Below are 22426 nucleotides of genomic sequence, written 5' to 3' on the forward strand. Positions count from 1 at the left end.
CAAATTCAGCTCCTGGAGCCTATGGCAGATGGAGGCGCTGCACTGCTAAGGAGATATGTGGTGTATGAACCCCAGAAGCCTGTTCCTGTGTCCCCACTACCACTACCATCAGCGGACGACTCAGCCCTCCTGTTGCCAGCAGGTATATGCACCATAAACCCTGTAATGGCCCCTATCTGCGATTGGGTGGGGGAAACACCGTTAGAGCATGAAAATAATTCTTGGAAAATGTACACGTTTTAGAGTCAACACATAATGATTTGTTCAATTAATGACTCCTTAATGAAGGAAATACAACACATTATTTATGTACAATTTACCTTTCCAACAATCAGATCTACATTGCTTATTTTGCTGAAATCTGCATTCTTTCCAAGTAGGGATGACAGCTCCATGGTGCTAAGAGTTTCTTGAATGTCATAGGAGCTTTCTATTTCCAGCATTGGCATAGATACACTGATGTATCTGGTGAAATATAAATAGAAACATATTTAATTCCTTACAATGTGTGGAAATATTTTGCAATAGAAAACTGTCTCCTTGATGCAGAGCTGTACCTGTTTGCTAAATTATTTAGCCACGTTGAAAAAGAATGCATGGAAAAAGAAGACTATATTCTCAAGGGTGTTTACATTGTTTACACATACAGTATAAAGACGACGCTCACCATGTATTTACATACTAAAAAAATATCTGGTGCAGGGGAGAAAGAAAACACATATGACAAAGACTTGAAAAAGTGACCACAAGAGGTCACTGTAGCCTCTAGTATTTGCACTCTAGGTAATGTATGGGTAATAGAAACAAAGGGTGAACTGCGCTCTAATAATCGTGATTAGTGTTATAATGTGATATTAATGTGATATTAATAATAATAAAAACCTGTTACTTAGTTGGTGAGGATATGCTGCTATATTCAAGGAATGGCTCCACAGACCAGAGCTAGAGATACAAAGACAAAAGAAACAGCGCAAAAAACCTCATAGTGTAGTATATAAAATTATATTGTGGTAAAACAGGTGAGTATTGCACGTACATCAATTCAATAGTTACTAGCAGTACATGTTTTGGACATGTTACCAGTCAGCAACAGATGGTGGGTGAAGATCACCGGATGGCTCCCCTTCTCCTCTCACGTTTCACTTGTGGTATCGTTCAGGATGCCGTGATGCAGGGCAGCAGCCCCTCAGCATGAATACAGCAGTCCGGTGGAATACAGCTGTCTCTCCACGTGTAAACTGTGGCTGTTTGCGGTAGAAGCAGGCTCTCAGTCACTGGCTTCAGGCGTGCGTCTGCACGTGTGGCGTCTGCTTGCGGCGCGCTTCGGATGACGTCATCAAGCGGCGCCGATCACTCTGCAGTCTCAGCCGGCCACAGAAGTATAGATGGCAGTACTCCCTGACGAAGTACCTTTGAAGTACGAAACGCGTTGGATAAGAGGGCGCATTCTGATACTACCTGCAGTGTGTTATTACCCTATTTCTGTCACCTGGCCCCATCTCCGTTACTGCAATCTATGCCATCTATACTTCTGTGGCCGGCTGAGACTGCAGAGTGATCGGCGCCGCTTGATGACGTCATCCGAAGCGCGCCGCAAGCAGACGCCACACGTGCAGACGCACGCCTGAAGCCAGTGACTGAGAGCCTGCTTCTACTGCAAACAGCCACAGTTTACACGTGGAGAGACAGCTGTATTCCACCGGACTGCTGTATTCATACTGAGGGGCTGCTGCCCTGCATCACGGCATCCTGAACGATACCACAAGTGAAACGTGAGAGGAGAAGGGGAGCCATCCGGTGATCTTCACCCACCATCTGTTGCTGACTGGTAACATGTCCAAAACATGTACTGCTAGTAACTATTGAATTGATGTACGTGCAATACTCACCTGTTTTACCACAATATAATTTTATATACTACACTATGAGGTTTTTTGCGCTGTTTCTTTTGTCTTTGTAATGTATGGGTAATCACATATGTGGAGCAATAATGAATAACTGAAAATCCAGAACCTCTACATTATATTATACTGATAGAGGTGACCATGACAAAACCCTACGCACATAATAAAAATAATACATTTTTAATGAATAATAAAACATGGCGAAAGACGTGATAAAAAATGTACAGTGAGCATTAAAATCCCCAGCGACGAGACGGAGATATGTATATATAAATAAATACAAGGTAGGTGCAATGTTCCCACCCAGGTATATTACCCAATACATCAATCAGTGCGCAGAGGAAAATATCCTACAATAGGCATTATATGTAATGAAAAATGCGTATTTATGTATATATAATCAAAAGATACCGGTAAAACGGATATCGGATTACTACTATTCAACACATGCTAAATAGCATACAGTATGAGAAAAGGAGGCACTAGAACATCCTGTGTTGATAGAATAAAACATATGTTTGTATCACTCTCTGTTGCACATGACTCTACATAAAAAACAAAGTATACAGGCATACCCCGGTTTAAGGACACTCACTTTAAGTACACTCGCGAGTATGGACATATTTTCAATAGCACCATACCCCTGCGTCCTTACGCTCGCTTTGCGAGTACGGACACTTATTCTGCCCTAAAGTAGTAGTGATGCGCTGATTCCCCTCACCCAATAGGCAAACGGCAGTTCGCACATGCGCCTGTCAGAACGTCCTGAACAGCAATACCGGCTCCCTACCTGTACCGAAGCATCGATAAGTGGAAAAAAGGTACTGCTTCACTTTAAGTACATTTTCGCTTTACATACACGCTCTGGGCCCATTGCGTACGTTAATGCGGGGTATGCCTGTATAGAGGATTAGGATACAATAGTAGCGTTGCCTCCCAAAACAGACTTCTAGTGATTAGATAGTGATGTAGGTCGGTTCACAATGTATCCAAGAATAGACACATTGTAACATAGATAATAGCTGGAGGAAAAGTATAACTTCCGTAGAGGTGCTCATACGACCGTATCTCAGTGGTAGGCTGCGATCATAGTGCGTTCTGTAGCACGCGCGCCCGGTGGGGGTGGCGGCGCATGCAGAGAGCTTCACCGCAGATCGCGGTCCAGGGAGAGTTTGCGACAGGAGGGGGTGTGGGTTGAGTTTTGATGGGCGTGGCCATGACCTCACGTGGCTGGTTCTCCCTCATTGGCTGAACCGCCGGCGGGGGCGTTGCCAAGCCTCCATCGAAAGTTTCACATACAAAAAAATTGTATGTGTGAAAACTTGCAGTACAGTGCGGCTGCTAAATGCGTACTGACGCATGTACTGGGCCCGGATAGTTTGGGGGCGGTGCTTGTAGAACGCACTGGGACCGCAGCCGTAGTTTCTCTATGGTTATAGCTCGAAAACTGATCAGCCTGCACGCTCCGTCTTGAACACGTGACTGTCACGAGTGTGACGTCACTTAGCCCTGATGTAAGTTTCACGCGTCTTGACGTGCTTCTTCAGGAGTGAATAGTAACATGTAAGTGCTTCGTGTTGCCTCATATACTTCCTCTCATTGGAGGCGCGATCAACGTTTAACCAGTCATGGGATAGAAGAATCAGGCGGAGAGATAAGTAACTCCCCATACTCATACGACGCATCACTATTGGATGGGTCTGGGAAAATGTAATTTAAGGGGAAAGTTGGGGACTCAGAATATAGATAATAAACTTGAGTCAACCAGAATCCTACTTGAATAAAGATCAATAAAGAATGACCGAGTCATATTTACTGATTTTGTACAGACATGTTGTAACCTGGAACCAGATTAAACAGATACACTTATGGTGATATACAGGAAGTATAACATCTACTGTCTATTGGAGTGAAATGGAAAAACAAAACGGAGACACTGCGAACTAGGAATGAGAATGGTAGCCCAGGGTATGGGAGAGTCTAAGGGTATAATAATGGCAAATGTAGTCATAGAGCACAAACCAGAAAATATGCCAAGAACACATAAAAAATGAAATAACGAGTGGATGATAAATAAATAGTAACGACATAAATTCAGTGATGTAGGATTGTGCTAACATGTCAGGTCCGCCTAAAAGAGCCAAAACGGATCCACTAGATTTAAATTACACAAATATACCTGGATCCCTCTAACCCCTAAAAAGTGAAAAGAACACATGGTAAGAAAAAGTGTAAATGTGTAAAATAGTGATAGAATCAAAACATATAGCTGTTGAAAAGCATATAAAACCATGAAATGATAATAATACACATGTAATATAATGAATCAATGGCATATACTGTGGTAAGTAGATGGAAAAAAAACTAATGAGGTCACTAAAGAAATGAGGAGCAAATAAAGCCCTCATTAAGGCCATGAGGTGTAAGTGTCTTTAAAGTGTGATCCATCTACACTCACATTGCAATAACTTACGATCCCAATTGCCCCCGCGGGGACCCCAAGATATAGATTCAATACCCATAAATTGAAGTACAGCAGTGTCTCCATGGTGCATGCCATTCACGTGTCTAGCTATTGGTGTGTCAAGTTTATTTCGGATGGAACCAGGGTGTCCCAATAGCCTGACATTAAATTGTCTTTTGGTCTCCCCAACTTATTGTTTTCCGCACCGACACGTGATGATACATAACCCCAGTGATAAGACAGTTGATGAAGCTTTTCATTTTGTATATAGCCAAGGATTTAGAATCAGAAAACACCTTGGCTCTCTTGATAAATGGACAGGCCTTGCAGCGTCCGCATGCAAATGACCCACACAATTTAGGACCAAGGCATAGATACACTGATGTATCTGGTGAAATATAAATGAAACATATTTTATCCCTTAGAATGGGTGGAAATATTTTGCAACAGAAAACTGTCTCCTTGGTGCAGAGCTGTACCTGTTTGCTAAATTATTCAGCCACGTTGAAAAAGAATGCATGGAAAAAGAAGACTCCAAATTCTCAAGGGTGTTTCCATTGTTTGGCTGGATCAGCAACAAGAAATCATTTTCACTAAGAGGAATCCTTAATATTGACTGGTCGTTGTCACTCTTAAACTGGAACATTCCGCATAATGACATCATGGGCACAGAGATTTTTTTGTTTGGCTCAATCCAAAAATCTTGAGGCTCAGGAACTATAAAAGAGTTCTTCACCTTACCTAGACAACATTTAAAAAAAATAAGAAATAAAGTGAGGACAATGTCTACAGTATTTAACCGTTAAAAAAACAAAAGCAGATCGGTACAAATTCCCCCTCGTCCCTGATACTTAGATCCTGACTTTGTTAAAAAAAAACATGCAAGCAATTATTTCATAATGTTTTCAACTGCTTCAACTAAAAACAATTCATTTTGTTGAGTCATCATTTTAAACAATTACAGACTTTCATACTTGTACTTTGTAAGCTCATTTTATATAGATTTATAAAGATCATGTTCAAATGTTTGATCGAAGAAGTTAATTTCACTTTTTAATGAAATGGAATATTAGTGCAATTGGGACAAAAGTGGAACAAGGATACTGTATGTTTATACAAGATGACAATGCACTTACTTGGCTCTGTACTTCTGGAATTTTTTACGTCTATGTTTTACATTCTCTGATAGTAAGATGGGGAATATGTTTTAAGATTAACCGGATGACATTCAAAGCTCAACATAATCAGGGTACCAGGCTCCCAGCTATCTGAAAGAGATCCTGGTTCCCTAAACTCCATCTCACTCCAATCTGCAGATAAAAGACTGCTAACAGTTCTCAGAATCTCCTTGACTTACTTTGGGGCCCAAGCTTTTTAGCCATGCTGCTCCTACTCTTTGACATTTAATGCCTCTTATGGTCAGAGAGACACCCTCGCTGGAAATCTATAAAAACGGGCTCAACACCTGTTTACCCAGACATATGATTAATAAACCACAACCCATATGGCATTTAAGAGAAAAGCACCATATAAATAGTTAATATTATTAAGTTGGGCAAAGAGAGAAATTGACACTGCATACTGTATCTGTGTCAATGTATGAAGCCTGCACCATTTTGAGATTTGGGGAGTGTCTATGGGAGAAGCTACCTGGTGCACATACTACAATTAGTACCATGTTTTGGGCATTCTCATTCTTACTCATTTTTTTCCATTATATTTGCACAGAAAATCTGCCAAGTATGAGTTGACAGCTTCTCTGCACAACAATCTGCATGAGATACACCAGGCTCTGCCAACATAGTGAAACCGAGAGCAAGAAATGTAGCAGTTGTACAGTATTAAACATAAATTTCTTTTTACGTGACTACACTTCCTTCATTGACTCCTAGTCGTTACTGTAGATGGTATCTGGCCTGAGAATTGAATCTATGTTCTCTTCTCAGTGTGCGGCTTAATTGACATGCCTATTCATGCCTTTATCAACCAATACCCCTGTTTTGAAGATTGTTGGGGCTGTGGTCTAATTGGAGAATAATATTACAGTATTTTAGCTAAAGGGCATGTATTCTTCATTAAAAACCAACAACAACAATTTCCCTGGCATTATTTGAAACAAGGCTTTACGTTAGAGTTGCCAGGTGTCCGGTTCTGAACCAGACAGAGCAGTAATTTGCCCCTCTGTCCGGTAACAATTGACACGTAATACCAAACATGTATGTGTCCGGTATTCTCCCTCTCTGAACGGGCAGCACGAGTGCTAAGAGTGGCCGGGTGCAGGTGCTCCGCTCCTACCTCTGATTCAGAAGCAGAGGCGGCAGAGTGCGCTCCTGCAGGCAGCAGCGTCTTGTATCCATGGCAATGGGTGGCATCATCTCTTTCCCTCCCCCCCCGAGCAAGGAGAAGACTGACCAATGGGAGTGCTCCACATCATTAAGGAGTGTGCACAGCTCCCCCATATGCATGCTGGGAAATGTAGTTTCCTTACAACTTTACATGTGGGAGAGAAGAGAAGAGCTCAACTGTGTCCCTGTCTGCCAGGTGAGGAAAGAGGAGGAGGAGCAGGGTGGTGGTTGTGGTGCTGAGGAGGAAGGAGAAGGAGGAGAGTGGTGGTGAAGACGAAGGGGGAGGAGGAGAGGTTGGTGGTGAGGAGGAAGGAGGGGGCGGTGGTGTGAGAGGAGGAGGAGGATGAGTGGGAGATTGAGGGGGTGAAGATGAGGGAGGGAGGGAAGGGGGTGAGGATGAGGGAGTGGGGTGAGGATGAGAGCGGGGGGTGAGGATGAGGGAAGGGGGTGAGGATGAGGGGGATGAGAGGGTGGATGAGTGGGGTTGCAACAATCTTGGAAGTAGTGGGAGAGAAGCATTAAGATCAGTATATCTCGCCATGTATGACTGTAGGTATGTTATTTATAAATGATATGACCGTTATGTATTTTTTTCTAAATTTCACTCCACCTATGCACCAATTTGCACTATTTCATATTCTATTTTGTAAAAAATGCTGGGAAAGCGCTCAATCCCCAAACCCCTCCCAGAATTTTTTACGAAATAGAATATGAAATAGTGCAAATTGGTGCATACAGTACCTGGAGTTAAATTTAGAAAAAATACATAATGGTCTAAGAATTTATAACTAACATACCTCCCCAATGACATTTTGAGCACGCCGCATTTTTCACCATTGTGTCCAGTATTTTTGGACAAGCTACCTGGCAACCCTACTTTACGTACAGTACATTATGCACAAAACTGAGAATTGTTTGTTTAAGCTGTTCTTAAGTTCCGCCGGCATGTCCAAGGCAATGATAATGCCTATTAAGCTTCCAATCTTTTTAGGGAAAAATTATCACAAGACTATTAGGACTTTCTTTTAGCTGTTGCTGACATAACATGACTATTCCAGAGTCCTATTATCTTAATAGTTAAGTATTTTTTATGAAAGCATACAGTATGAATGACACAATCATTATGTTGCTTAAATAAGATGTGTTTTATCTTTAGCGTAAAACAAAACAGGGATGCATTTATAAATGGAGTGTAATTACTTTGCCTTGTTAATGCTTGGAATATTTTACGTTATATGCCTATGCTAATAAAATGAAACATTATATTTAAAGCCTTTTTTTTTAAACCGTATTTTTTTTCAACACCATATGCAACACATTTTCTTTCCAAGAAAGAAAACACAAGGAAAAATAATCAGGGCATATAAAGTTGTAAAGGCCTCCCAAAAACAGGAAACAACTAAACTGTGGTTTCTGCCAATATTGTAGGTGATTAGAATTACACATCTGTTCGATTTGAGAAAAATATAGCTGTATAACTAAGAATTGTTTAATTAGTTAAGTTAGGTCATTGTTGCATGTGCACATAGGAGGATAATGGGACATGTTCTGTACACAACTTTATTCATTTAGATAGGTACATAGTTACATAGTAGATGAGGTTGAAAAAAGAATTCCGTCCATCAAGTTCAACCTATGCTAAATTTAGACAACAGATACTTTATCCCATATCTATACTTACTTATTGATCCAGAGGAAGGCAAACAAAAAACCCCATTAAGGGGAAAAATGAATTCCTTCCTGACTCCAAGAATTGGCAATCAGATTAATCCCTGGATCAACATCCTTCCCATGTATACTTATTTGGTACATCTCTGTATACCTTTCCCATCTAAAAAGATGTCCAACCTTTTTTTGAACAAATCTATTGTATCTGCCATCACAGTCTCCATGGGTAATGAATTCCACATTTTAACTGCCCTTACTGTAAAGAGCCCTTTCCTTTGTTGCTGGTGAAATTTCCTTTCCTCCAACTTTAAGGGATGGCCCCGAGTCCTTTGTACTGCCCGTGGGATGAATAGTTCTTTTGAAAGCTCCTTGTATTGTCCCTGAATATATTTGTATATAGAATGTCCATCCCCTTTATAAATTTGGTGGCTCTTCTCTGCACTCTCTCTAGTTCCATAATGTCTTTTCTTAGGATTGGTGCCCAAAATTGTACTCCATATTCAAGGTGTGGTCTTACTAATGCTTTGTAAAGGGGCATAATAATGTTTATTTCCCTTCCATCCATTGCCTGTTTGATGCAAGATACGATCTTGTTTGCCTTTGCAGCTACTGCATGACATTGGGCACTATTGCTAAGCCTGCTGTCTACAAGCACTCCTAAATCCTTCTCCATCAAGGATTCCCCCAATATATCTCCATTTAATTTGTAAGTCGCCCTTTTATTCTTGTATCCCAAATGCATAACCTTACATTTATCTGTATTAAACCTCATCTGCCATTTACCTGCCCACGTTTCCAATCTCTACAAGTCCTTCTGAAGAGAAATTACATCCTGCTCTGATTCTTTTACCTTACACAATTTAGTATCATCAGCAAAGATGGAGAGAAAATATTGGGGTAGACCCCAAAGAGTAACTAGTGCTACAGAGCATATACCTTTAAATTCAAAAGAAATATATTGTTGAGTTCACTGCTTAAAACCGGAACACATAATGTCCATTGTACATGCTTGGAGCTTAGGCATTAACCCCTAGGTGGACCATGGTTTGGCAGGGGCAAAGAGAGTTGTTTGGGAGATATCCTAGGACCCTTCCCAAACCTCTAATATGCACCCAAAACACTATGTACCGATGGTATTGGGGCAGCTCACTTTAAAGCATTTTGTACTCACGTATATCCTGGTTTGGGACCGGGTAAGTGTGCTCCAGCTGGGTATATGTAGAACGAAATCACCTTGTACCGGGAGGGAAGATGAGTCAGCGGGCACTACGGTGCAGGAAATACTCCAAGAGGCTGGACTGTACTGTCAAAAAAATCCTTTATTCAAACATGGTTTAAAAATTAAGAGGAGGGAAGAAAGCCCCTGCACCTCTAACGCGTTTCACTCGTACTCGAGCTTTCTCAAAGAGTGACAATACCTGAGCGCCAGACACTCAAATACCGGATATCCACCGGACGTGACGTCACCCAGCCAATGGGATGTCCGTAGCCCACAGATGGCATTGTGGGAACTGGACTCTCATGATTGCAGTGCGCACGCGCGGCGTATCCAGGCATCGCTGTCATGCGCAGTAATAGCTAAAATTAAAAACAAGAGAGTATCAAGTTAAGCAAGCTGTGGTTACCATACATTGAAGTACCGGTTATTATAATAAAGGCCCTGGGCCGAATGTATCATATGTATATATACAGTGGATAATCACTAATTCATTTGTTTAGGTGATAATGTATCGTTAACATGTTCTTGCATATGAAAATTTAATGAAAACAACTATTAAAAACAAGTAAAGGCAGGGGTTATTCATGTCTATTTTCCAATATATTAAAGTGTATCATATTGAATTCAATCTATGGTGTGCATGTCACAGAAGTGCAAGAAAGACATATACATATCCAATCCGGGGATATTGTTGTAGCCATGACAATATTCTTTATATTATTCCCCATATGTCATTGAAATCCCAAGTATTCTGATTTTTGATTAGAATATAATTTTCTAACGGAGTGTATATTAAATGTAAACAGGTATAAAATACATTGATGTTCATACCATGAAACGTGCAGATTATGTCATAGAGTAGATTAGTATTTTGTATTGTTAATATACACAAACATGTGTATGCATCCCTTGATCTTAGTCAGGGATGAGCAATTGTAGTTCAGAGTAGTGTCAAATATAAGATGGAGGCGCTACGACAATTACATGATGTTAATTCATACCAAACCCTCAAAGCTGATCCTACTGATGTATTTTTGGTACAGTTAAATAATATTCTTGATTTTGGTGTCATCCTGCAGGTTCTGAGCGAGAAAGAAAAAAGCTTCCTGTCGGTCCAGAGTCCTGTCATCCCCATCTTCCACCATCTCCCAAAGATCCATAAAACTCTGGTTGACCCTCCCGGTCGACCTATAATATCGAGTATTGGATCTTTGGGAGATGGATTATCAAGGTACATTGATATTTTTTTGCAGCCACTGGTTCACGAACTTCCGTCATATCTTCAAGATTCCACTGATTTACTCAACTTACTTTCATCTTTCACTTGGTCTCCTAATTATTTGTGGGTTACCCTTGATGTCACATCCCTCTACACAATTATCGATCATTCACAAGGGATTACAGCAACACAACACTATCTTAACCACTCGTCTCTATCACCAGCACAGAACACATTTATTTTAGAATCCATTCTATACTTACTCACTCACAATTATTTTTTGTTTGACACCACTTACTACTTACAGACACGAGGCACGGCTATGGGTACTTCATTTGCACCCTCTTATGCAAATTTATTTATGGGTTATTGGGAGCACTTACACATCTTTAGTCACAATAACTCCTTCCGTAATAATATTAAATTCTATCGGAGATATATTGACGACTTGTTTCTAATCTGGGAAGGTGACACAAGATCACTGACGAAGTTTGTGGACCAACTAAACAAAAACAATTATAATTTGCAATTCACTTACTCTTATCACCATCAAAAAATTGAGTATTTAGACTTATCGCTATATGTTGATTCATGTCAATCTATTCAATCCAACATATATAGGAAATCAAACTCACGGAACACTTTCCTTAAAGCAGATAGTGGTCATCCCCGTTCCTTAATCAAAGGTATACCAAAGGGACAATTTTTAAGGCTAAAACGTATCTGCTCAACCACAGATCAATTTATAAATCAATCCAAAAAACTAGCTATAAGATTTCTCAACAGAGGATACAACAAAAAGGACCTACAGGGAGCTTTCGAATACGCATACTACACTCCACGTAAAATCTTACTGAATAAAAAGAAAAAGACATTAGATTGTGATAAAACTAAAACACCTTTATTTTTCATTACTCAACACAGTCGACATGCCAATTCTATCCGCTCTATAGTATCCAGACACTGGACCATTCTGACATTAGACACTAAGCTCAAACCACATGTTGAGGAACTACCAAAATTTGTATTCAAAAAAGCAAAAACATTGTCAAATTATATTTCCCCTAGTCTGTATAAAAATTCACAGAAAAAAAAAAAAACCAAGGGCTTTATTCCCCCGACAGGGTTCTTCAAATGTGGCTTTTGCAAAGCGTGCACATATGCCAAATCTATCAAGGCAATAAATTCAAAAATCAATAACCAAAAAATCAGACTGAGAAGCTTCATTACATGTAACACTAGCTACGTCATATATGTCTTGACATGTGGTTGTGGCATGAGCTATGTAGGCCGAACGATACGTCCATTAAAACTTAGAATGATGGAGCACATTAGAAGTATAAAGAACAGGGATCAGAGGTTCCCGGTGGCAAGACATTTTCTGGAATGTCCACAAGGGAAATTAAATCTTCTCACTTTCAGTGGGATAGAACATATCCCACTCCCAGTCAGACGTGGAGATCGTCAGAGCATCCTAAACAAGAAGGAAATGTTCTGGATCTTCACACTTGATACCATGACACCAAAAGGTATCAACGTCGACTGGGAGATAAAACATTTTCTTTAATATATCTCTCAAGGGATCCTTTTATTCAGGATCTTCTCCTAAGGATCTTTTTGAGAAATAAATCATCTTTTTATAAAATACAATTCCTTTCGATACACATCCCTTGAAGGAAACCTCTTACGGGTTTTCCTGGCATTGGGAATCTCAGAATCCAAATGCCCCTTTGTGTGTCCATCCATTCATGTTTGCACGGCACAAAAAGTGCTCATCCATATATTGTTCGGACCTATAGCTCAGCCAGAACACAGTCGTTACTAAATATTGTTCATCCCTGACTAAGATCAAGGGATGCATACACATGTTTGTGTATATTAACAATACAAAATACTAATCTACTCTATGACATAATCTGCACGTTTCATGGTATGAACATCAATGTATTTTATACCTGTTTACATTTAATATACACTCCGTTAGAAAATTATATTCTAATCAAAAATCAGAATACTTGGGATTTCAATGACATATGGGGAATAATATAAAGAATATTGTCATGGCTACAACAATATCCCCGGATTGGATATGTATATGTCTTTCTTGCACTTCTGTGACATGCACACCATAGATTGAATTCAATATGATACACTTTAATATATTGGAAAATAGACATGAATAACCCCTGCCTTTACTTGTTTTTAATAGTTGTTTTCATTAAATTTTCATATGCAAGAACATGTTAACGATACATTATCACCTAAACAAATGAATTAGTGATTATCCACTGTATATATACATATGATACATTCGGCCCAGGGCCTTTATTATAATAACCGGTACTTCAATGTATGGTAACCACAGCTTGCTTAACTTGATACTCTCTTGTTTTTAATTTTAGCTATTACTGCGCATGACAGCGATGCCTGGATACGCCGCGCGTGCGCACTGCAATCATGAGAGTCCAGTTCCCACAATGCCATCTGTGGGCTACGGACATCCCATTGGCTGGGTGACGTCACGTCCGGTGGATATCCGGTATTTGAGTGTCTGGCGCTCAGGTATTGTCACTCTTTGAGAAAGCTCGAGTACGAGTGAAACGCGTTAGAGGTGCAGGGGCTTTCTTCCCTCCTCTTAATTTTTAAACCATGTTTGAATAAAGGATTTTTTTGACAGTACAGTCCAGCCTCTTGGAGTATTTCCTGCACCGTAGTGCCCGCTGACTCATCTTCCCTCCCGGTACAAGGTGATTTCGTTCATCAGCAAAGATGGAGACTTTGCTCTCGATCCCAACCTCAAGGTCATTAATAAACAAGTTAAAAAGCAGGGATCCCAGTACCGATCCCTGAGGTACTCCACTCACGACTTTAGCCCAACCTGAAAAAGTTCCATTTATGACAACCCCCTGTTGTCTGTCCTTTAACCAGTTTTCAATCCAGGTGCATATATTATTACTGAGTCCAATTTGCTTTATTTTGTACACCAACCTCTTGTGTGAAACCGTATCAAAAGCCTTTGCAAAATCTAAGTAGACCACATCAACTGCATTACCCTGGTCTAAATTCCTACTTACCTCCTCAAAGAAACAAATAAGGTTAGTTTGGCAAGATCTATCCTTCATAAATCCATGCTGACTATTACTAATAATTTTGTTTTCAGATATTCCTGAATATTATTCCGTATTAAACCTTCAAGTAGTTTCCCTACTATTGAAGTCAGGCTTACAGGTCTGTAATTTCCCGGTTGTGATCTAGCTCCCTTTTTAAATATAGGCACCACATCTGCTTTACGCCAATCTTGTGGTACTGAGCCTGTGGAAATTGAGTCCTTGAATATTAAATATAATGGTTTTGCTATTACTGAGCTTAACTCCTTGAGAACTCTTGGATGTATACCATCGGGGCCAGGTGCCTTATTTACTTTAATTTTTTCAAGTCGCTTATGAACTTCTTCCTCACCAATTGTTCATTAATATGGATTTGAATTTTAAATAAAATAAAAGACTCTATAAATGAGCCAATGATTACTTGAAACACTGTGTTGGCCAGGGAGCATACACAGTATACAGTATAAAATGCCCTTTAAGTTTTGGGTAGTGGGGGAGACCACACAATGCTGGTGGAAAATCTCCAGCTTGTGACCAGGTTGTACAGAATAGTACCAGTAGAAGAGTCCTTAAAACATGGGTGTCTGTGATAATCTATTGCTAGGTGCAAAGGGCTGGGATGTCAGGTATAGAAGGTTAACCAGGAAGGCAAGGAGGAAAACTCAGTGGCTGGGCTTGGCAGACAGCAAGCCCAACCAAAGGAGCAGGAGACACCACAGTTAAGTACTGTACAAACAAAAGAGTAAAAAAAAATAGAAAAGGCACAATAGTAAGGTAATTTGCAGCAATGAAAAATCGCTTAATAAGCAGCCAGTTCAGGCCATATGCTTGGTAGAGATGTGTAAATGTGCTAAAATTTTGATTTGCATAATTTGTTTGCGTTTTTGCTTACGTTTTTAATAAAAGTTCACAGTACTCAGGATTGTGCAAAAATACAGCAAATTCTATAAATCGCCATAATTACACAAAAGAGGCAGTTTAAAAGGGGTAATTTGGTCTGAATCATGTTACCTGCACATTGACTGTTAAGGCTTGGCAAATTTACTTTGCTAAATTCGTAGGTTTTGGGGGAAAAATTGCAAACAAAAAACATAATTTTTTTCTTGATTTGGAGTCATAGAATAGATTGCTAGTTTTCTGCTCGAGCTAGCAAAGCCGGCTGTAAAATTCTTAGGTACTTAAAGGCAGAGTGATTCCACTGCAATTAATTAGTTTCCTGAAGCATGGGAGATACTGGAAATGCTACCCTTACATGACAAATAATGCAGCCATTAAACAATGAGTGTACAATGAAGCAAACAAATATTATTTTAGTATAAATATATTCATTTTAGCCGCAGGAAAACAAATTACATAATAAAAGTAGCAGGTGTTCACAATTATGTATACTGGATGATTTCGCTGTTAAATTATATTCTTGTTCTAATAAAATAAAAGCAGACTTCCAGGTTGTTAAGGAAACTGATACTCATGGAATTGTAGTAATTTGTCCAACATTACAGTGTTTCTGACGCCAAAGTTAAATTTACAACGTATATCAAAAATATAATTGAAACCACTACGGTTAGGCTTACGAGTGTTTCTCTCAGAGCCTTGGGGGTAGTGTGGGTAGTTCCTCTCTACACATTGAACTTTTTTGCACAATATTTTCCTCTATGGAGATATGCAAAAGGTTCGCAAAATTGTAATTGTTGTTTTTTCACATTTTGGGGGGGATTTATTTAAAAAACGAACTACTTTGCACATCTCTGCTACACGCACACGCGCACACACACGCACGCTCTTGATAAAGGATCCAGAGGTTAGCCGAGACATTGGGCCAATAAAATATATATTTTTTGCATCTTGTTATTTATGGTGTGCCTATCCTTTTTTATTTTTGTCCAGTACCTTTTATAGGTACTCTGATAGCAGCACCCTCTCCAGTAGTCAGGTTTATACTATTTAAGTGTGTGCCCCAATTCCTTCACTATGTACAGTATATGCAGACAAGATACTACAGAGAGAGAAATCTGAAATAAATGAAACAAGTCTTTAGGTTAAAAAAAAAACTGAGTACCTCTATATTGCAAAGGAACAGACAAAAGAACATGGGATAGGAAAAGTCACTCTTGCTATAGGAGCGATAAAGCGAGCAGAGAGAAATATCGGGCATAGATCCATAATGCAAACAATGAGTATGTGAGAAGTGCAGATTGTGTATAGTGTGCAAATGTAAATTGGATTTTATTTTTATAGTAAAAACATTGATTTTATTTGACTTTACTAAGTATCATAATACTGCTGCAACTGTACGTTAGCTCAGTCTTTAACTTAATTCTAATACAATGATTAGACCCCTGAGTTAATATTGATCTTACCTTTAAAATAAACGTAGCTAGTAAACAGGAGGTTGGTCGATGCATCTACAGACGTCAACGCATATCTGCTTATTTTAAAGGACCGAGCTTTTAAGAATTCATTGATTGCGTCTATAGCCCTGAGTGGATTTCTAAAATCTACAGCTGAAACATAAAATTCATCTGCTGAAGGAACCAAGTTGTGTACAAACATTTCTGATAAGGGGACCCCTGTGGAGACAAACATGCATGCCATCTTTGATGCATCAATATTATCATCTTTGGAAAACAAAAGGTTGTCAATGGTTTTGAGTGTTGAAAAAACTTTCAGACCGTCCACTCTAGGTGAGCAGTTTCCCAACGGGTCCTCAAATCCTAACAACTTTTGCAGGTCAGTGGAAGTGTGCTTAGATGCACCTAGGTAAAAAGACAGCAATGACCCAAATAGGTTGGTGTTGGACATAAGGACTGTGTCAACTTTGTGTGTTTTCCTCCATGCATTAAAAGTCCGAAAGCCGAGATCATTTACTAGTGATGTCAAATAACGTAATTTTCCACTTTCCTCGATTTCTACCTGCTTTGTTTCTAAAGATATTCTGCCTTGCAAGTTTTCCACTTTAGGAACAATCTTTGACTCAATGGCGATGGGAGTGATCATCTTTTCTATGTTAGTGGTGTCGTTTTGTTTTTCAATTTTCACACATTGACTTTTGTCGTAAGCGTAGAGATTGAAAGGGTGAATATAGACACGGTTGCCTACTGAAAAACTAATGCATGCAGCCAAGTACAGCAAGATGGTTTGAAGATTCATCATTGATTTCTATTGGTAAACAGTAGAATTCTGAAAAGAAAAAGAAAAACAATCTTTTAGGTTTTTTTCACTCAAAATTAAAGTTTGTATGATTGTCCAAGACAAGGATATTCAGGATTTGTCCTGCACAAACAAGGTTTAAATTATCTCACACACACACATATATATATATATATATATATATATATATATATATATATATATATATATATGTTTGTAAATGACATTTGCCTGTTTATATTGGTTAGTGTCAATCAAAACAAAAAAGTGACAGATAGTAGGGTGGCCTGTAGGGGCATTGAGGGACATACTAAGCTAATATTTAACATTTGGTGTTTTTATTTAATCACTGGTATTATTTATTTTCTCTACATATGCCCTTTTGTTTTTGTTTATACAGTACATGTAGGCAGATACTGGAGGACTTAAAGAAATAGCTGATATAGATGCTTTTCTTATAATTTTTTAGCTGGTAGCCCACTGACTTTCGGCTGTAAGCTTCAAGACTAAATAGCTGGATTCACCAATGCCATTTTTGTAGTGGACTCAAAGCCATTGGGGCTGATTTATTAAACTGGAAAATGATATACACCTCACCATATTCATTAACCCTTTATTTCATGACCAAACTGTTCAAAAACATAAGTTGTTTTTTTTTGTTTGTTTTAAAGTAATTCGGTTCTAGCCATGCAATTTCGAACAATCCTACGGAAATAAGGCAAACTCAGAAATATTAATTTGACCAACCTATTCATTAAACTGTAAGTTTGCAAATTACCCAGGAAAGCACAGCCAGAAATCTTGTCCAGCGAAATAGGGCTAGTATAGAGGAGAGATGACAAATCTGTGAACGCACCTGAGACACGTAGGAAAAGTGCTGTTTGCAATAATTTTAATATATGTTAAAAATTTAGGGTCTCAGTTGCACAGTTAAGATTATAAACTTCTTGGTAACCACATTGTCCATTAAGTGATGCATGTGTAACGGGTTTTCCCCCACCCACTCGCAGATAATACTGTGGAGGTGTAGGAACATGCAAGGTTACTCAGGTGTGGTGCATTACCTGTTGGCTCACAGGAGGGCTGAGCTTCCGCCACGGGGAACCTGGGGTACATACATCTTATACATCTCTAGGTGCAACGCCTCCACCTGGGAGGGATCCCAACGGAGTGGGAGGAGGCCCTCACAGGAAACAACCACACAAAGCGAACAAATGTAAAACAGGACTGGCTTTACTGCATGACAAACCGTATCTGCATACATCAACACAACCTTCATGCGCCACGGCGGACGCTAACCACACTGGGCGTCACGGCGGACCCTACCACCTCTGGCGTCACGGCGGACGCTAATCACACTAGGCGTCACGGCGGACGCTACCACCTCTGGCGTCACGGCGGACGCTAATCACACTAGGCGTCACGGCGGACGCTACCACCTCTGGCGTCACGGCGGACGCTAACCTCCTACAGAGTGATCCCACCCCGTGTCCAGTAACCCCCACCCAAATGTCTCGCACCCCCAAAGTCAAATACCACTGTGCATGTGTATGTGTGACTGCGCAGCCACTATGTCTGGTGATAGGCCTGGTTGGTGCACGTGAGTTGCAGGTTACCTGCCCGGGCTCCAGCCACGGGTACCGCGATATCACTGGAGATCCGCCCGATCCGACGTTGTCCTCCACACCGCGTTGGGTGAATTCCAGCGCGGATAATATCACCTTAGTCCCAGGGTCTTTGATGGTGTTCTGAGCCCAGAACCCACCTCGCAGGGCCGCACGGCTTTAGCACTGTGTCCCTGACTAAGTTACCAATAAATGGGGCAGTATCCCTATCTAGGGCCTGTCCCTATACTCCACAAGCTATTAAGTGACTCAGGACCTAACTGGGGGCCTGGGGGCTGCTGGCCTAATGCAGAGGGTCACTGACCCCTGCATCCACCTCTTACCCCTAGCTGGTCCGGATCCTGACTGCCTGCGTGGCTGCAAACCCCGCGAATTGTATCCATATCTTCCCAGGCAAATCCTTCAGCCCTATTGGCTCCCTGGCGTCATGTGGCTCTGCCCATGTGCACCCTGGGGGCTGTCCTTCCCGCCTTGCGCACGCGCGAGCTGTTGGGGGCCTCTCGCGCTAGCTAGCCTCCTGCGCATGCGCAACAGCGCTGAACATGGCGGCGCCCTGTTTCCCGAGCCGCCGGTACCCTCGCAACGCGACCGCGGCCTTAGTAACGGCCCGATCGCGTCCCCGGCAACCGGCCCGCTGCTTGCCTAGCAACCGCTCCGCTCGCGTTCCCGGCTACCGGCCGCAACTCCCAGGTACATGCTGCTCGCGCTGGCAGAAGGGGGCGGGCAACTATACCACGGGGGGACCTGGCTACATCCTCCCCCTGGTGAAAAACCCCAACGACCTCGCTTGGGATAATTAACTCAAACCGTACAGAAATTATATAATAAAAATGCAATAAAATATATAACTTAGCACAGGTATAACTCTAAACGAGGTTGCATAACTCGGTGAGCATCACAATCACAGACTGTATCTTACTCCGAGAACACTGCTGAGCCTCATAATGGGGTGCCCCCATTTGATCATAGGTTACCCGAGTTGGAGGGTACCTGTCCCTTTGGCTCCTACGGAGTTGTTCTTCAGCAACTCCCTCTGGGGAGTAATAAGTACAGTCCTGAGGCTCAGCCTCTTCCCTTGAGGGGAGAAATGTCTCTGAACAGTCTCTGTTAGGCACAAAGCACGGGCTCTGTGGATCCAAAGGCTGGCCTGTTGATGCCACCTTAGTAGGCATTGGCCTACGGGGCCCCTTACCCATAGCTCCTCCGGGAGATGCCCCTTCTGTGGAATAGTCCCTTTGAGAGGGTCCCTCCATAGGGTCTTCAGGAGTTTCAGAGTGGGTCTCGTTATTTACAGTCTCTTGACCCACCTCTGATAGATCGGACTCACCGTTGAGCGGTGTGGCCTGTATTTCTTCTTCTTCGTCTCCCACTTGGGGGATAAGGAGAAGGTGATTACGATGCCAAACCTTTACCCGGCCGTCTGTGTCTTTCATGCGATAGACCGGGAGGCCGGGCATCTGTGACTCTACCTCATATACGCCATCTCTCCATCGGTCTGCCAGTTTATGTTTTCCGGGGACTCCCAAATTACGAAGTAACACAGCGTCCCCAGGACGTAACTCTCGATACTTGACTTTGTTGTCGTATCGTCTCTTATTGCCAGCATTCAGTTTAGCTGTAGACTTCTCAGCCTGTTGGTAAGCTCGCTGCAAACTGTCCTTTAGCCTTTGCACATACTTGAAATGGGTAGCATTGTGTATCCCATCCGTTGAGACTCGAAGACGCACATCTACGGGGAGTCTTGCCTCCCGCCCAAACATGAGGAAGTACGGGGAGAACCCAGTGGACTCATGGCGAGTACAGTTGTACCAACGTTTCTACGTGACGACTCCATTCAGTTTTCTGCGTTCCCTTCAGAGTTCCAAGCATGTCCAACAGGGTCCTGTTGAATCGTTCAGGCAAAGCATCTCCTTCGGGGTGGTACGGAGTCGTCCGGGATTTGGCGACGTTCAGCATTTTAAGTAATTCTCGGATCAGAGTACTCTCAAAATCTCGCCCTTGGTCGGAGTGGAGTCGGTTTGGAAGACCGTAATGAACGAAGAACTTTTCCCATAGAACTTTCGCGACCGTGATAGCCTTCTGGTCTTTTGTGGGGAAGGCCTGTGCATATCGGGTGAAATGGTCCGTGATGACCAGCACGTTACCGATACCTCGGCTATCAGGTTCGATACATAAAAAGTCCATACACACCAAGTCCATTGGACCAGAACTCTTCAGATGGGCCATGGGAGCTGCTCTGGTAGGCAACGTCTTGCGTTGAACGCACCGGGCACAACGGCGGCAGTGTTGTTCCACCGCTTCCCGCATCTTGGGCCAGAAGAACCGGTCTCGGACTAGCCCAAAAGTCTTCTCTACACCGAGATGCCCGTGTTCATCGTGTAGGGACTTCAACACCAGGTATTGTAAGTTCTTAGGTAGGACTAGTTGTCTCCTATCCGGGTGGTTGTGGTATTGCACCACCCGATAGAGCAAGCAATTGTCTATTTCAAATTTGTCCCATTCTCGCATGAGTAAGGCCACCAAGTCATTGGGCGCACGTTTCAGAAGGGCTGGGTTCCTCTTTTCAACGGCGTGCCGGATGATACTAGCGACCGGATCTCGAATTTGGTAGTCTACCAGATCTTTCCACCGGAACACCTTGTCATGCGTGAGGTGTATCCCTTTTGGGTCGCAGTAGGCGGCGGGGACAGCCTGCGACTGGCATCCCAAGGAGTCGGCCACTCGTAACTCGGAGAAGGCCACTTGGTCATTAACTATGGCTGCAGTTTTACACATAGCCCGCACTCCGGGGCCGGGAAGTTCTTCCCATTCCTCGTCATCGGGGGGTAGCGAGTAGTCCTGGCCTTCGGGAGAGGGCATCCGCCCCAATATTCAATGGCCCCGGCTTATACTTCAAGGAGAAGCGGTAGTTACTGAGGGCGGCCTGCCATCTGTGGCCGGCTGCAACTAATTTGGCCGACGTATTGATGTACGTGAGGGGATTGTTATCCGTCCTTACCTCGAAGGTGACACCGTACAAGTAATCGTGGAGCTTCTCGGTGATCGCCCACTTGAGAGCCAGAAACTCCAACTTGTGGACGGGGTATCTCTGCTCACTGGGTGTCAGACTGCGGCTGACGTAGGCTACAGGCCAAAGACCTTCAGGGTGCTTCTGATGCAGGACAGCACCCAGTCCATTGAGACTGGCATCCACATGCAGGACATACGGTTGTTCTGGGTCAGCATATGCAAGCACTGGTGCTTCAGTCAGACTTTTCTTCACGTTCAGGAAGGCCCGTTCACACTCCGGCGTCCACTTATCGCCAAACGGTTGACGGGCCGACGTGGCCTTTCTCCCAGTATCTTCAGGGTATATCTTCAGCAAATTGTTCAGGGGTTTAGCTCGACTAGAGTACCCTTCCACGAACCGACGGTAATACCCACAGAAACCGAGGAAGGACCGCAGTTCCGTGACATTATCGGGACGTGGCCAGTTCACCACAGCTTCTACCTTGGCTGGATCAGTAGCAATCCCCTGGACAGACACGATGTGTCCCACGTAGGTCACCGAGGTGTGACAAAACCTACACTTGTCGAGTGATAGCTTCAACCCTTCTTGGCCAAGACGATCTATCACCTTCAGCAGCCTCTCCTCGTGTTCTTCTAAGGTCTTCCCGAAGACAATGATGTCGTCCAGGTAAACCAGACACTCCCGGGGAATCATGTCTCCGATAGTCTTTTCCATC

At 42.2% G+C, this 22426-nt stretch overlaps 1 protein-coding gene across 1 annotated transcript in view; it reads right to left on the reverse strand.

Moving 5' to 3' along the window:
- Nucleotides 1–22426, reverse strand: part of AGT (angiotensinogen) — a 38884-nt gene that overhangs the window by 9022 nt on the left and 7436 nt on the right. The window contains exons 2-4 of the mRNA XM_075596877.1: nt 16287–17106; nt 4848–5109; nt 321–465 (exon numbers count right to left, since the gene is read on the reverse strand). Coding sequence (XP_075452992.1) covers nt 321–465; nt 4848–5109; nt 16287–17079 — 1200 coding nt within the window. The 5' untranslated portion in view covers nt 17080–17106. The remainder of the gene's footprint in view (nt 1–320; nt 466–4847; nt 5110–16286; nt 17107–22426) is intronic.

Source organism: Ascaphus truei, chromosome 4, assembly GCF_040206685.1.
Source record: "Ascaphus truei isolate aAscTru1 chromosome 4, aAscTru1.hap1, whole genome shotgun sequence".
In the NCBI taxonomy this organism is placed as follows: Eukaryota; Metazoa; Chordata; class Amphibia; order Anura; family Ascaphidae; genus Ascaphus; species Ascaphus truei.